The following is a 15,703-nucleotide window of genomic DNA, read 5'->3' on the forward strand; positions in this document are numbered from 1 at the left end:
TCCCTCACCCAGAAAAGGGGGGCAGTGTTACCTTCCAGGGTTAGTGTCGGGATTAAATGATCCCAGCACTTTATTTGCGCCCACCAGAGGCCTGGCATGGAGCCAGAGCTTTCCTTCTTCCTTTCATCATCACTCGCCCATTTGTTTATGTTACCTGTTTGGTTTCTAGTTGTTTGCTTCTCGAGTTTTCGCCTTTTTCTGCACTCCATAAATTGCCCTTGTCAAATCGGCCTCGGAGACATGCTAGTTCTTTTTCACGTTCCTAAAATCATCAAAAGTTCTATTTTACACAAGAGCCAATACTAGGTTTAAGGATAATATCCAAACACTACTAACTTGGCTTGTCTTCCGTTTTAAGAGGAAAAAAGTCACAATATAAAGGAATACAGGACAAGTGTATTTCTAATTTAAAATACCTAATACAGAGAACCAAGATGCTACTTATTCAGTCAGAAAGAATGGTATGGGAATACACGACTTGGTTAATGTGAAGGCAATAGGACGTACGCACCTGCTTGAGCCGCTGTGCTACGTGGGTAGTAGATGAAGCTGTGTTTTGCTTTAACAGTCTTTCCTGGATGGCCTTGGTGTTTGGAGTGACCACGGGGGTCCTGTGGGGCGTGCTCCGCGCGGGGCTGTCTTTGCTGCGTTCTAGACAGCGCTCTCCGAAGCGCTCCAGAAACGGCTTGACTCCCGCTCCTACAGAAAACACCATTGTTGGAGGCTATTCAGAATAAGTAACCATTATGATTTCTACGGGGAAGTTCTAAGTGCCTGTACAGTTCCAAAGCGCTTTGACTTCACTAAGATTATTCATTCAGAAAGTAAACAATATATGCCCAGGTGGTGTTGCTCAGTGGTTGAGCATCAACCCATGAACCAGGAGGTCATAGGTTCGATTCCCAGTCAGGGCACATGCCAGGGTTGTGGGCTCGATCCCTAGTAGGGGGTATGCAGGAGGCAGCCGATCAATGATTCGCTCTCATCACTGATGTTTCTCTCTCTTTCTCTTTTCCTCTCTGAAATCAATAAAAAACATTTTAAAAAAAAAGTACAGAGGAAAGTATCTAGCACAGTATTCTAAGGAAAAGCATGTTTAAACTGCTTAGATGTTAGCAGGTTAAGTACTTTGACAATTGACTGGATTCGTCTACACTAATAAACAATCATTCTAACAGTTAAAGCTGAATTTGAAGACGTCTCATCTGAGCATTCGGCACTTGCCCTGGCAAACCAACTCTGTACCATTCAAACTGGGTATTTAAAATGCTGAGAACAGAAGCCCTGAAAACTTTAGATTTCTTTAAAAAATACATAACCTGGTGTTGTAGATTTGTCTTTAGAGTGAGACTGCAGACAAGTTTCTCTATTTACTTCTTCTTTGGGCCGAACTGTCTGGGATTCGGCTGATTTCCCGATTGGTTTTGATACCTCAGTTTTCAAAGGACTAGCAGGAGTTTTTTGAAGTCGCTCAGGTTTTCGTACCTCACAATTGTTAGCATTGGTGAGAGATATAGAAGCTTTCACAGGGGAAGCAGCAGCTTTCTGAAACATGAAAACACTTAGGATAAATACAACACTCACAATACCTAAAGACAGTCCCATAACAGACAACGCGAAGTCTATTTGCTTGGTGGCCTATGTAAACTCATGAAAAAATGTTGTTGTTACCTAAGGATCAAGCCAATGTGACAGGTTTGAAAAAAAAAAAAATCAACTTGGAAAATGCTGCAATTCAAATTATACTGTATAGTTCGGCCTGCATAATAGAACGATGGGTAATTCAGTATGAGGGACAGAGTCACTATTTTAAAAACAATTTCTTTCATAGTATCACACTATTACGTTTATGAATTTTAACTGTTAAAGTGAATTATGTCCTTCTGTATTTTAATTAAGTCAGTATTATTTTAACATAATCGTATCACAGCCCTGGCCAGTGTGGCTCAGCTGGTTGGCTGGTTGAACATCGTCCTGTGCACTGAAAGGTCGCCGGTTCGATTCCCGGGTTGTGGGTTCAGTCCCTGGTCGGAATGCTATGGGAGGCAACCAATTCATGTTTCTCTCTCCCTTTAAAGTAAATAAAAACATGTGTATTTTTATTGTATCATGTACTTGACGACTAATGATAATAAGTGAAGTCCTCACTCTGTGCCAAGCACTATGCTAAGGGCTCCATGCACATACCTCGCTCCACCCTCCCCAGACCCTTTCCTAGGTTCTGCAGGACCAAGTGCCTCGTTCAAGGCCACGCTCCTAATGAAGAGGCAGGGCTGGGACTGCGTGCAGGCTAATCCCAAACCCCAGCTCTACACTCAAAGACGATGCCCAGTACACAACCTTCTTCTTCTTTTTTGTTTTTTTAAGATTTTTTAAAAATGTTGAGGTAGCACATGCACAAGGGAACCTTTCAAAAGGACATACGTGAAAGCACCGTACCCACCGCTGACAACTGCCACCTGGTCCCTATCGCTACTAGCTGTCAGAAATACGCACCCTGACGGAGGGCTCCGTCACGTCATGGTGTGCACTCTGGAGTCGCACTAGTTCTTACTGCTCACTTACCTTGGGGTGGGGGTACCAAAGTTATGACTTTTACTTTCCATGAAACCAATATTCTAAAAATAACATAAAGCACTGCAGATACGTTATAAAAATACATACCTACACATGAATGTACATTATCTCTCATAACATAAGCAGCAAGGCTTTTTGTATTGGAAGCTGTGTGTACTCACCGCAGACCTGGAAACGGCACCCGTAGGCAAGGAGGCGGCCGCGGCTCTCGGGGCCGGCGCTTCCCTCAGAGAGGCATTGCCGCCCCGTGGGGAGCAGCATGCGGCTTCCTGCGCAACACTGCTGCCATTGATGCCAGCAGATGCTCCGCTCGCCGAGGAAGCTTCGGGTAAACAAGTGGTACCAGGCCGTCCTTGGGCACTGTTCTGCTTTGCGGATGAGTGACTGACATCATCTTCCCAGGAGCAAATAGTGGCAGCAAGGTTGGCCAGACGGCCCCTCCTCCCGACGGGAGCTGCTGAGGCTTCTGCTGGTTTGGGAGGGGCGGCGGCCTTGTCCTCCGCGGGCATCGCTGGGATGAGTGAGCTTCCAGGGGTGTCATCTGAAAATGTTTTCAGAAAAAGAATTCACAACCCTGCTCAAGAGATGCATGTACTGTACGTGCACACACCAGCACCACTCCATTCAGAATTGTTCATGCGGTTAACAGGCTTCGAACTCGTCCAAAGCTCTCGTATGCATGAGAGTACCGAGCTGTTTAAATGTGACAATATCTTTTCAAATCCGATGATACTTAATCCAAACTTAAAAAAGAAAAACAAAACTTTCTTAACCAACTGCCTTCCTCCTTTTGGCTAAACCCCAGACACTGCAGATAACACACCTGAAGTTGAAACTGCAAAACATGTCCCTCCTCAGTGCGGTGCCTCCAGCGCGCCCCACACCTGGTAAACATACTACTGATAAGCGAACTATGTGCAAGCGACCGCACTGGGATAGAGAAAGCAACAGCGGTGCCTTCATGTGTTAACTGATAAATACCATTTTCCGCATACCAAGGTGAATCCTACTGACAGGCTAAAGGGACATCCCATCCGTGTCATTCATACCTGTCACCTCGTCGTTATCCCAGTGGCGCCGCTGGGCTGCCAGCTTCTGCATCCGTGTTCTAACAGAGGAGGCCGCAGAGGCCTCGGGGCTGGCGTGCGGCGCTCTCGGCAGGCCCAGCAGCGGAGCCCGGACGGCGGGCGGGGAATCACTGGCCGGAGCCGGTGCCTGTGGCTGCGCCTGAGGGGACGCAGGACTTGGAGAACAAGGTTTGGCAGAAGCTGACTCAACCGGTTGTGCATTTTCCAAGTTAGAAACTTCTACTTCAGTGTTGTCAGAACAGCGTTTTTTTGATGGCGATGGTTTTGTACAAGATTTCTCTAGATTAAAAAAGGGAAATATTTCAAAACTCCATACTTTCTCACAGCACAAACAACTTGCCAGAGGTACTTCACAACTTAATAAAACACCATGTTTCTCTAGTCCTTTCAATGATTTTACTTACAAGAAATATGTAAAATTCTACTTTCAATAACTTAGAAATCTGATATGAGAGATTTAAAATATATATAATTTATGATTTAAAAAACCTGAGTGAAAATAAATTCAAGTAACATTCTCAATATATATGTACAATACTTTACACAGTTTAAGAGAGCAGGAAATTAAAGTGCACACACAGAATGAGCAAATGTTCCGGGGCCTGTTAAAGGTCACAGCCCAGTCACCTCGCTTTTAGACAAGGAAAACCAAGCTGGAGGAATGTAGCTCCCTGCCTAAAGGGACGCAGCTGAGCTAAGGGTAGAAACCAGGCTTTCTGCTTCTAAGACAATCTTTCATGGACAATAATAAGTCAAGGGTACAGGGCACCTGGCTTGAGGTTTAGGAAAGAGACAGGGAACCAAAAATGTGACTGAATTTTCTAGTCAATAGCAAACAAATTAATCAACACAAGTGCTTAACCACACTTCACATTTTACACTTCCACGAACACCGAGAAAACAAATTCCAAGTCCTGAAATAAAAGGGAGCGATCCAAACATAAGGCATATGACTTCAACCCAGGAATGAGTTTTAATATATCTCCTGGAAAATTGATATTTTTTAAAAGTCAGGATGTAAACTTCCTAAGAGGTCAGTTTCACCGGTTGTCTAACCAAGTATTCTTGTTCTGGCAGTGACCAAAGTTGTATCAGTGAGAGGCTGTGACTGCCCTTATCAACATCCATCTACGTAAAACACAGCATAAAACTTTCTCCTCTTCTGTAACTCATTTTCCATGGACTTATCTGATCATTTTTAACATGTTTCCATTTTAACATGCAACACCACCTGGAAATACACAGTTCTTTACATTTACAGTTCTTGTGAACAACAGTAAATACCTACATTTTAGCATCAAAATGTAGTCCCAACCACTGGTTGTGTGCACACGGCACTCACTATGTGAGTGTACAAACCCATGTCACAGTGAAAGCAGAAGATCCTGGATCGGGACAGGCCTCTATTTTCCTGGCCGAATACCATGTATATGTAACGTATTCCCCTCCCTTCCTTCAACATAAATATATGAAAATAAATTATCATTCTATGGTTAGTTCCCAAAATAACTGTAAGCCAGTCCCAAGCCCTCATCTCTGTCATCCTTTTTTCTACCCCTGTTTCAAAGTTATACTAAGGATTATCGCCAGACTATTCCACACTCAGAGTAAGTCTGGATTGAGGAAAATAAAGTTCAAACAATTAATTCGAACTATTTGTTAAAGGAAACTCCTGTCTGGCCCAGTAGGTCCAGACCTAACCTAAAACATAGTCCTGACGTAGAGGGAGAAGGATGGTCTTCCCCCAGGGGCTGGACGTGTGCCTCCCTCAGAGGCTGATTCTTCCACGTGCAGGAGGAAGTGTTTGGGGCTTCCTCCTCCAATTACCTCCCAGTCTTACCTTCCCCCCCGGACAGGGGCTGCTGGTTACCGGCTTCTGCAAGCGGCTCTCTGGTGCGCTTGGCGAGGGGCACGGTCCTCGGTGCTGCCGTGGGCCTCTCGGCCATCTTTCTCTGGAGATTTTCTCGCCTGGCACGGGTTCGTTCAAGTAGTTTCTACATAGATAATGTTTAAAATACGGTTTAGTCAAAGGCTCACAAAACTGCAGGTAACTTCTAAAATCACCAATTGCCATGCAGGAAAAAAGAGTTACATACATTTCAAAAGTGAAATCCTAAGGTATTCAAGTCAAGACCCACTAAATGAGCACCCCAATGTCAAAACTACTACTGATGTAATATGAACATTACAGGGGGAATAAAGCCCGGCTGGTGTGGCTCAGTGGATTGAGCGTCACCCCACGTACCAAGAGGTCACCGGTTCGATTACTGGTCAGGGCACGTGCCTGTTTTGTGCGCTCCATCCCTGGTAGGGGATGTACAGGAGGCAGCTGATTGAGGATGCTCCTCTCTCATCCCTCTCCCTTCCTCTCTCTAAAAGTCATAAAAACAGATTTTTAAAAATTGTGTGGTCATTGTTTTAAGCACTAAGGCTGGTGGGCAGAACAATGGTCTCCAAAGATGCTCATATCCTAATGCCCTGAAACTGTGAATATGTTGCGTGGCCAAAGGAAGCTTGCTGGTGTGACTAAGCTAAGAATCTCGCGATGGAGAGACCGTTGTGGATTATCTGGACCGATGTAATCACAATGGCCCTTACAAGGGAAAAGGGGGGCAGGAAACTCAGGCAGCGAAGAGGTGGCAGGGGAAGCGGGGGTCAGAGGGCCGTGATTGGCAGCTGTGAAGATGGATGAAGGGGGACAGGACCCTAAAAGCGCAGGTGGCGCCAGAAGCTGGAGAAGGTAAGGAAGTAAATTCTCCCCTAAAATCTCCAGAAGGAACCCAATCCTGCCGACACCCTGAGTTTAACCCAGTAAAACCCATCAGACTTCGGACCTACGGAAGCTAAGGTGTGGTTCTGACCACCGAGTCTGTGGAAATTTGGTACAGAAGCAGCACTAACACAGCCACGAAGATCTGGGGTGGTGAACAGCAAGAGATAACTGAAAACATAAGACACTTCCTCAGAGGAAAAAATACACCAAACCATCTTAATGTTTCATTTATTTAAATGTCAATATACAAGTTTTATGTTGAAATCTGAGCCATTTCATAGAATGATGAGTACTTTTATGAACTCGGACGCTCCTGTTTGAATTGTGGTAAAACCAACACGAGACCTGTAAGACCACTCATTCTCTGCCAAACGCACGCACTGAGGGAGGGGTGCAGATTCCTGGCTGGAGTGTACACACTGCCCTGCAAGCACACTAAGAAATTACACTCCATCTGACCTTTTTAATTCCTTAATTAAAACAGAATAACAATTGTTTTTAATTCCTCTCAAGAATGAGCTAAATTGGGAAGAAAGCTCAACTCTCTCCTCTCCTTAGGATGATTTCTAACTTCAAGTTCATTAAGCCCGGCCAGTATGGCTCAGCTGGTTGAGCGTCATCCTGTGCACAGAGAGGTCAAGGGTTCGAGTCCCTGTCAGGGCACATGCCCGGGTTATGGGTTGGAACACCAGTAGGGGGCGTACTGGAGGCAGCAGATAGATGTTTCTATTTCTCTCTGTCTCTTCCCCTATCTCTAAAATCAATAAAAACATTTTTTTAAAAAGTTCATTGAAAAAAGTGACACTAAGTCTAAATGCTCTGCCATAGAAAGGGTGATTTATGAAACACAAAACCTTCCCCTTTAAGTAAAAGTCTTGCATAAACTCAAAAGTGATAGACAAATTTATGTCTGATCATTTCTCCAGCAATAAAAGATATCACTCCCCAGACAAAACTAGCCTAATTATATTCATTCATGGACATGCCCACATTCCATTCCAGGCTGTTAGAATGCTTGTGAGTCAGTGTATCTTCAGTTACTATGAGCAATGGGTCACAACAAAAGAATGTGGTTGTGTCATTCTAACTTACACAACTGTCCTATTGTCTACTTTGGTCTAAATTTTTTCAAATTAAAAATAAAGTAGATAAGTAAAAAGAGAAAAAAGTTCCCTAGTCTGTAAAATAAAAACTAATAAGTAACAAAGGTTATTAATTTAAAAGAAATGATATACATATAAAAAAAACAACTCAGTAAATGTAAGTCACCGTTCCTTATAATGGTATATCAGGAAGTTAAAGATTCTTTTATTTATAATGTACATTCCTTCAAACAGTAGAGGAATAAAAAAATAAAACATTGCGATAATTAACAGAATCAGGACATAAGATACTCCACATGGATGAATCTAAGATAACTGAAGCATACAGTCCCTAAGCAATTTCTGCCACACACACTTTGAATCATTTGTGACAAAAATTTTCCTAGGAAGGATTACTAACTCCCTGACTTCTTAAACCGAGTAGATTCAATAGAAATTAACTTATTTTTTTAAATATATTTTTATTGATTTCAGAGAGGAAGAGAGAGGGAGAGAAACATCAATGATGAGAGAGAATCATTGATTGGCTGCCTCCTGCACGCACCCTTCTGGGGATCAAGCCTGCAACCCAGGCATGTGCCCTTGACCAGAATCTAACCTTGGGACCCTTCAGTCTGTAGGCCAACGCTTATCCACTGAGCCAAACCAGCTAGGGCAGAAATTAACTTATTATTCTCAGTATACTCCAGTAGCATTCCCTCCTGGGTCAATACAGAGAGTGTCACAATTCTGGAAAATAAGAGAGACTCTATTCAAAACAGTAACAGCATGTTTGTTTATTTTTATCACGAGAAAAGATGTTTTACAAGGAACGTTCATTGCAGCCTTTTCTCTGTTAGGGTTCCTCCATAGAAAGTTCTGACTTGGCACACCTAGCCCTGGTTTTCCTATTTTCCTCTTGGACTGGGATGACCATCACCCGTGGGCGGATCTTCAAATTAAGAGGCTAACACCAATGTTGTAAGTGTATCATTTTACATTCACCTCACAGTACAACAATCACTAATACTTATGTAGGATTTAATCCCAGTACTTTCAGTGTTTGCACACATTAACTCATTTTCAAAGCCTAGAAACAAAAACAAAAGCCACCTTCTGGGGCAGGCTCTGTTTTTACTGCTGTTTAGAGATGAAGAAATCCAGGCACGGGTTACGTAACAAGCCATAGGTCACGTAGCTAAGGAAAGGAGAGGCAGAATTCAAACGAGGGCTCCTGAGTCGGGGATCTTACTCTGCTATAAACCGTCTTTTGACAAAACCCAATTGCTCTTTTTAAGAACTTGCGTCAGAGAACTAACTCCATATCATCAGCATAAGTTTTTTAATGCTATCAGCTCATATCGGATCATAATGATAAACATCTGCTTAAACTGCTGTTCGCCCATGAATCAAGATGGAGTCATTACTTCCGGCTGGTCCATGTAAAACTTGAAAGACCCTGTCTACATCCTGATTCATGTCAACTGCAAAAGCATGAGACACAGGGAAATCTGAACGTTGGCAGAATACCTGATACTAAGGAACTGTTACTGCTAAGGTGTGATGGCATGTTGATGTTTTGCTTTTAAAGCCCTTAGCATCTAGTGGTAAACACTGAAATACTTAAGTATGAAATTATATGATCTCTAGGATTTGCTTTCAAATAATTCAGTGGGAAGGACGAGACGGGGGATACAGTGAAACACTGGCCTGTGCCGCTGGGTGATGGGTGCATGAGAGGTTATCATGCCTGCGTCATTTGAAATGTTATTTAGAAAACACTGCGAAAATGTCCTAACAGCTACTGTGGTGGGTAATTACTTGATGGTAAAATAGCAGCTCCGAGGCTCTCCTATATTAACTCAGCACTGTTACTGGGTGAGCCTGAGGTTAGGGAAACTCGCTCTGAATAGAAAAAACAGGCCTACCTTGGAGAAGCTCACAGCCAGCAAGTAACATGCTCAAGAGGTAAATGCAAGGGAGCTGAGCACTGTGAAAGGCGTCCTCTCCTCGGAAGCAGGGAGATCAGTGTGAGCCAGAGGTTAAGCCAGGGTTTGCCAGGCAGAAGGGCAGGGAGAAGAGTGTGCCAGAAAGCACCAGTGGCAGCAGGGAGAACCAAGGAAAACAGAGTTTAGGACGGTGGTAGCCTTTCTCAACCAGAGTTACCTGGAGGAGTAAGCCCTGGCTCCCTGACATCCCTGTGATGAATAAAATATCTGCTATGCTTGCAGGAGGGCATGGGAAGATTGAGAAAACGGTCTCTCCATCCCCTGTGCTCTATGGTTCTGATAAGAATGCTCGTTGAGAAAGTCATTCCAACTGACTTTCAGTCCTTTCAGACAAGGCACTGTGCCAGTTCATTTCACTGTGCAACAATGTTATGAATGCTAGAATTAAGCACCTACTGGCTAGAACCAATTCAAATAGTTCACTCACTACCAATTAAGGGAAAGATGTCAAAGCCATTTATTCCAACTGCAACGGACCTAACTTTTCATAATACAAACCATATTTCATAATACAAACCATATTAAACAATACATATTTCTGAGCACATGCTAAAATGAAAGGTTTCTTTCACATATAAAGTTTTCAATTGAGATTTGTACTGCTTCAGAATGACATTTTTAAGTGACATTTTCAGCCAACATTCAAAATGCCTTGTTCCTATTACTTAGGAGAATAAAAAAAAAACTATTCAGAACACATAGGACTAATGTTTTAAGGAATCCTATTCTAAGTAACATTAAAAAAATACCCATTAGAACTTCAATTAAGTGAAAAATATGGTGCATGACCAGCCTTATTCTTTAAAGCTGATACAAAGATGTGTTCTGGATTTTTGTGAGAATTTTTAAAAGTAAGGTAAACAGCCCCTCTCTCTTCCATTCTCGATAAAAAAATCAATGGTAAAAAATATCCTCGGGTGAGGATTTAAAAAATAAAATAAAATAAAAAGGTAAGCAAACTGGTGTTTTCTCCCAAGATGATTGAGAACTTGAAACAAAAATACTGTTGCCCTAGCTGGTGTGGCTCAGTGGCTAGAGTGTCAGCCTGCGGACCAAAGGGTCCTGGGTTCAATTCCTGTCAAGGGCACCTACCTTGGTTGCAGGATCCTCCCTGGCACGGGCCCTGGCCGGGCATGCAGGAGGCAACCAACCAATCCATGTGTTTCTCTCACATCGATATTTCTGTCTTTCCCTCTCTCTTCCACTCTCCTTAAAAATCAATGGAAAAACATCCTTGGGTGAGGGTTAAAAATAATAATATGCACTAGCTGGTTTGGCTGAGTGGACAGAGCATTGGCCTGTGGACTGAAGGGTCCCAGGTTTGATTCCAGTCAAGGGCACATGACCGGGGTTGTGGGATCCATCCCTAGTGGGGGGAGTGCAGGAGGCAGCCAATCCATGATTCTCTCTCATCATTGATGGTTCTCTCCTCCCTTCCTCTCTGTAAAAAATCAATAAAATATATTAAAAATAAATAAAAATGTTTTTAAAAATAATAACAAATACTGTTGTGTTTGAAAACAAGTCTAACTGTTGAAACTTTTATTTTTATTTATTTTTATTTTTTAGGGCTAGGGTTAGGGTTAGGGCTAGGGTTAGGTTTAGGGTTAAGATTAGGGTTAGGGCTAGGGTTAGGGTTAGGGTTAGGGCTAGGGCTCTAACTGTTGAAACTTTTAAGTACCTTACACTTATGGAATTGTAACTACATTTCAAAAAAAAAAAAGTATTAACTACTCTCCAAAGCATTTACGTTTTTTAATCTAGTGTAGAGACATGTTTAGATCCCCTTTGCAGAAACTCAAAAAACAACCGTTTGAAGCTTGTGCAACAACCTTAAAAAGAGGAAGGAAAGAGAGTGGACAGCTGGCAACACGAAAACTCCTGAACCGTCCACGCTCCGCGGGTCAAAGCCGGAGAATGAATCACACAGTAAGAACGCGAGTAACCCGCATTCAGCCTCCCGAGGACGAAAGAGGAGTGAAGCTCTGCTGCGGTGTCATCCATAAACACACAATAAAAAGGTTTATTTCTCCACTCTGAGTCTTGGGCTAATAAATGTGATTTGCCCATATCCAGCCACCACTTTCCCTTTCCACGTACGGTCAGCTGGGACGGAACCTCACCCCGGCCGGCGGAGCGATGGGAGCGGAGGACCCACTGGACTTAGCGGGAGCGGAGGCGATGGTCTCAGGCGCCAGCTTATCCCAACGCTCGGCTGTTGCATCGTGAACCGCATCCCGCAAGGCATCCCTAGCTCCTCTGCGGGCCGCACGGACCCCGCAGACCCCGCTCCATTCCATTGCCCGGCGGCGGTTGACAGGCAACGGTGAGTCACCCGGCACCCGCCTCCGCCCGCCCCGGCGGGACCGGTGCCGTCGGACCGCACCCTCCCTCTCCGGGGGACAGGGTTCCACTCCGCGGGGGCACTCCCTGAACAACCGGGCCGACCTGACGTTTCTCACTACCTTCTGGGACAGACTCTAACCTTCCCTCCCAAGGTTTCAGCGGCCGGAAAGCGCGGACGCGCCGCCGGGGTGGGCGCCCCGCGGCCCCTCCCGGCGGCCCCCGCGGGACCCCGCACGCAGGCTCTGCGCACGCGCGCGCACGCGCTCTCCGCCCGGGGGGTCCCGGAGGTTGACAGGAGGTGGGCAGGGCGGGTGGGGGCCGAGAAGGGTCATGCCCGGCTGCGCCCGCAGGTTTCCTCACCTCCGTAAACGGGTCCATCGCCCCGGGCTTCGCGTGTCGATTGCGAGACGATGGAGACGGTGGTTCAAATTCAGGAAAAGGAAAGAAGTGAGTCCCGGTTCGGCGTGTCGCTCGGAGAAAACCGGGAGTCCGGGGCCGGGACACTCTCCCCAGCCTGCGCTCCTGTCCCCCGCAGCCTCCAGTGTGGGACTCGGGCTCCGGCTGCCGTTCAAATTTGAATTTCAGCGCCGGGAGCCGCGCGCATGCGTGGGGGGGGGGCGGGGCGGGGCGCGCCTCTCCCCGCCCCCGCACCGGGTCACGTGGCCTCGGCGGCCGGGAGGTTCCCAGGGTGGCGCTGCCTCCCTAGCTCGGCCCCCGGCTGCCGCCCGGCGCCGGGGATCCGCGGGGGGTGCGGTGCTGCTGGTACGGAAACCGCCTCGGGCGCGAAGCCCCACCTTCAACGTTCGCACACCCCACCCGATCCCTTCCCCCGGGCTGGGCTGGGCTGGGCTGGGGCGTTCCGCCTGCCTTCATTCCTCAGGGTAGGATTGAGAGCCCTTGGTTCGGGTGAAATCCCCCTGGGCCTCTGGGCCTCCCGAGGCATCCTCTCCGCCCGCCCTCACATCACCCAAAGCGGGCTGCAGGCTTGACCTTCTTAAGGGGCAGGTCTAGTGCGTCCCCAGAACTTGGGGTTAATGACCGCTCACCCACCTTGGACGCTGGAGGCCTTTCTCATTGGGAAAATAAGGCCAACATTTAACAGGCTTTGTCAAGAGTTTATACCCATTTGCGCCCCTATTTTAAATGCTGTCCAAACTGGCAAGGATGGTAGAGTTGGAAGGATTCAGAGAAAGCGATCCACTTTAACCCTTCCTTTTACATCTCGAAGAAAGGAGATCCTGAGATATTAGGTAACGGGTCCAGGAGAAATGAAAATCCACTCTCAGCTCATGGTCTGCTTCCCACCTCTAGATCAAGAAGCTGTGTCTCAGGATTTTTGTGTGTTTTTTTTTTTCATGATTATTGCTTATAGATTACTCACATTTGTAAAATACGTTACACAGCCACTGTGTCAGATTCCTTTCTTAGTTAGCAAGTTTGTGCTAGCGCTTGAGTAACAGCTCTCGACTTGTTCATTTGAAAAATAACACCCTGTCGATTAGAGTGCCCAACAGCTGAACCAACTCCCACGTAAGATGTTTCCGTATATTTAACAGCTTTTGCACCTTAGCAGTCAGTAAACATTATAAAACGTATTTCACCAATGATATCTCTAATCGGAATGTTGATGCTGTAAGTTGTAATGAGAAGAATCCAGGGTGTGAGGTAGGAAGAAAGTGCTTGGGGTCTTGGCTGCACCAGGACCCTGTGGCCTGTGGCTTTAGGCAAATCATTTAACCCACTGTTTCTGAAACCTTTTTGGGGGAGTCATGAACTCCTTTACAATACAGTTAAAGTTAACCCTCAACCTAGAAAAATGCCCATTCAGTCATAAACTATATAACATAGGAATTCATGACGTTCGTGGTCACACGGGTTAAGAATTTCTGATTTAGCCTCTTTGGGTTTTAGTTTACGCATCTGTAAAACAGGAATGATCAACTGCCCTTTCTCAGAGTTGTTAGGAGGATCAAGTGAAAAATTGAGGGAGATCCAAAAGTATTCTGTAATAAGTAATAAGGCACTATCCAAGTGTTTGGTGTATCGAGCTGTTAAACTTTAACTCAAAATATGCTACTTAAGAACCAAAGAGAAAAGATGGTTGCATTTTTTTCAAATGCTAGACAAGGAAAGGGTGTGTATATTGGCAGGAGAGAGTGTATGTTTTAAACAACATTGAAAAATGAGTCATTAGAAATGTTATGTATCCTTGTGCCGTCTGCCTTTCTCTGAGCCTCAGATTCTTTATAACTAGATTCTAGGTAAGACCAAAAGATAGATAAAGCACCCAGTACAACATAGCTACTTGAACATTTTAGTTTCTCTTTTTCACAGTCCCCCTATGTCTTTGATCTTTGCCCTGATGATGATGATGATGATGATGATGATGATGATGATGATAGCAACCACCTCAACAATAACTACAATTTGTTAAACACGGACTGTGCCAGAAACTGTGCTAGGTACCCAGCTCCACCCTTCAGGAGTACAGCACATGTCTCCTAACGTGTCTCCTCTCTTCCACTCGTAGCCCTTGGTGGTTCATTCTTCAGTTTATAAGCTAGAATTACTTTCCTCCTTTTAAAAATTGTTATAAAATATGTCCAGTTTACAAAAAACATAGTGAGTAAAATAATCATGTACCTAACACCTAGCTTATAAAGTATGTAATCTCATAATTGAAGTCTCCTGTGTCCTTCCTTAATACCATTCACCTTCCACTCACCAGGAGTAAAACTATCCTGATTTTCAGGTTTATCATCCCCATGTATGTACTTTTATTATATCTACTTATAGACATAACAATATGTAGTTTTACATAAATTTTATTATCACTATATATATCTTTCTGCAATTTTTCCCTCAATATTCTCTCTATGAGAGCCAACCTCATTAGTAGCTCCAGCTGCATTCATTCATTTTTTAATGTTGTATACTTGTAACTTACGTATCCTTTATCCTATTAACAGACATTTCCCTCATCTCCAATTTTTCATCTCCAAGATTCCATGATGTCATGAATATTTCTATGTCTCTTTATACACATATGCAAGATTTTCTCTAAAGTAATATAGGAATTAGAGGATCATTTCAATCAATATTTTTCCAACATTATTGCCAGAAGCTAAAAATAAAAGCAACAGCAAAAATGGTAATAGGAATAAATTAAAGAATTTAAAGATCTTCATGGAAGCACTCTATAAATAAACATTTTTGGAAGATATAAAGTACACCTGCCCTAGCCGGTTGTCTCAATGGATAGAGCATTGGCCTGTGGAATGAAGGTTCCTGGGTTCGATTCCAGTCAAGGGCACATACCTCAGTTGCAGGTTCGATCCCTGGCCCTGCTCAGGGTGCCTGTGAGAGGCAACCAATCAATGTGTCTCTCTCAGACTGAAGTTTCTCTCTGTCTGCCTCTCCCACTCTCTATAAAAATAAATGGAAAAAGTATCCTCGGGTGAGGATTAACAGGAAAAAAAAATTAAAGTAGGCCTAAATTAGTGAAAATATATCATGTTCATGAATGCAAAGTCTTGATATCACAAAGATATAAATTTCTTCCAAGTTATGTGATAAATTCAGTATGATTTCAATTAAAAATCTCAAGAGGATTTGTTTTCCTTTATGGAGCTTGACAATCTGATCCTAAAATGTATAAATGGTATCTTTTAAGTTATATTTTTAAACTATCTATTACTGGTATAAAGTAACATAATTAATCATTGCAAACTTACGAACTATGAGGGATCTTTTTCCATTGATTTTTTTTGAGGGGGAGGAGTCTTTTTAAAATGTAAATCATGCAGTGTCAATTCCTTGTTTAGAGCC

The 15,703-nt window shown here is 44.2% G+C and overlaps 2 protein-coding genes across 4 annotated transcripts in view; one reads left to right on the forward strand and one right to left on the reverse strand.

Moving 5' to 3' along the window:
* Positions 1-12,400, reverse strand: part of ANLN (anillin, actin binding protein) — a 38,912-nt gene extending 26,512 nt beyond the window's left edge. For all 3 annotated transcript variants that reach the window (XM_079786558.1, XM_079786559.1, XM_079786557.1), the window contains exons 1-7: positions 12,236-12,400; positions 5,506-5,659; positions 3,627-3,944; positions 2,739-3,118; positions 1,320-1,545; positions 512-699; positions 155-262 (exon numbers count right to left, since the gene is read on the reverse strand). In XM_079786558.1, the coding sequence (XP_079642684.1) occupies positions 155-262; positions 512-699; positions 1,320-1,545; positions 2,739-3,118; positions 3,627-3,944; positions 5,506-5,659; positions 12,236-12,253 (1,392 nt within the window). In that variant the 5' untranslated portion in view covers positions 12,254-12,400. The remainder of the gene's footprint in view (positions 1-154; positions 263-511; positions 700-1,319; positions 1,546-2,738; positions 3,119-3,626; positions 3,945-5,505; positions 5,660-12,235) is intronic.
* Positions 11,311-15,703, forward strand: part of MATCAP2 (microtubule associated tyrosine carboxypeptidase 2) — a 40,538-nt gene continuing 36,145 nt past the window's right edge. Inside the window, exon 1 of the mRNA XM_079786570.1 lies at positions 11,311-12,322. Within this exon, the coding sequence (XP_079642696.1) occupies positions 12,206-12,322 (117 nt within the window). The 5' untranslated portion in view covers positions 11,311-12,205. The remainder of the gene's footprint in view (positions 12,323-15,703) is intronic.

Source organism: Cnephaeus nilssonii, assembly GCF_951640355.1.
Source record: "Cnephaeus nilssonii genome assembly, chromosome: 12".
Classification (NCBI taxonomy): Eukaryota; Metazoa; Chordata; class Mammalia; order Chiroptera; family Vespertilionidae; genus Cnephaeus; species Cnephaeus nilssonii.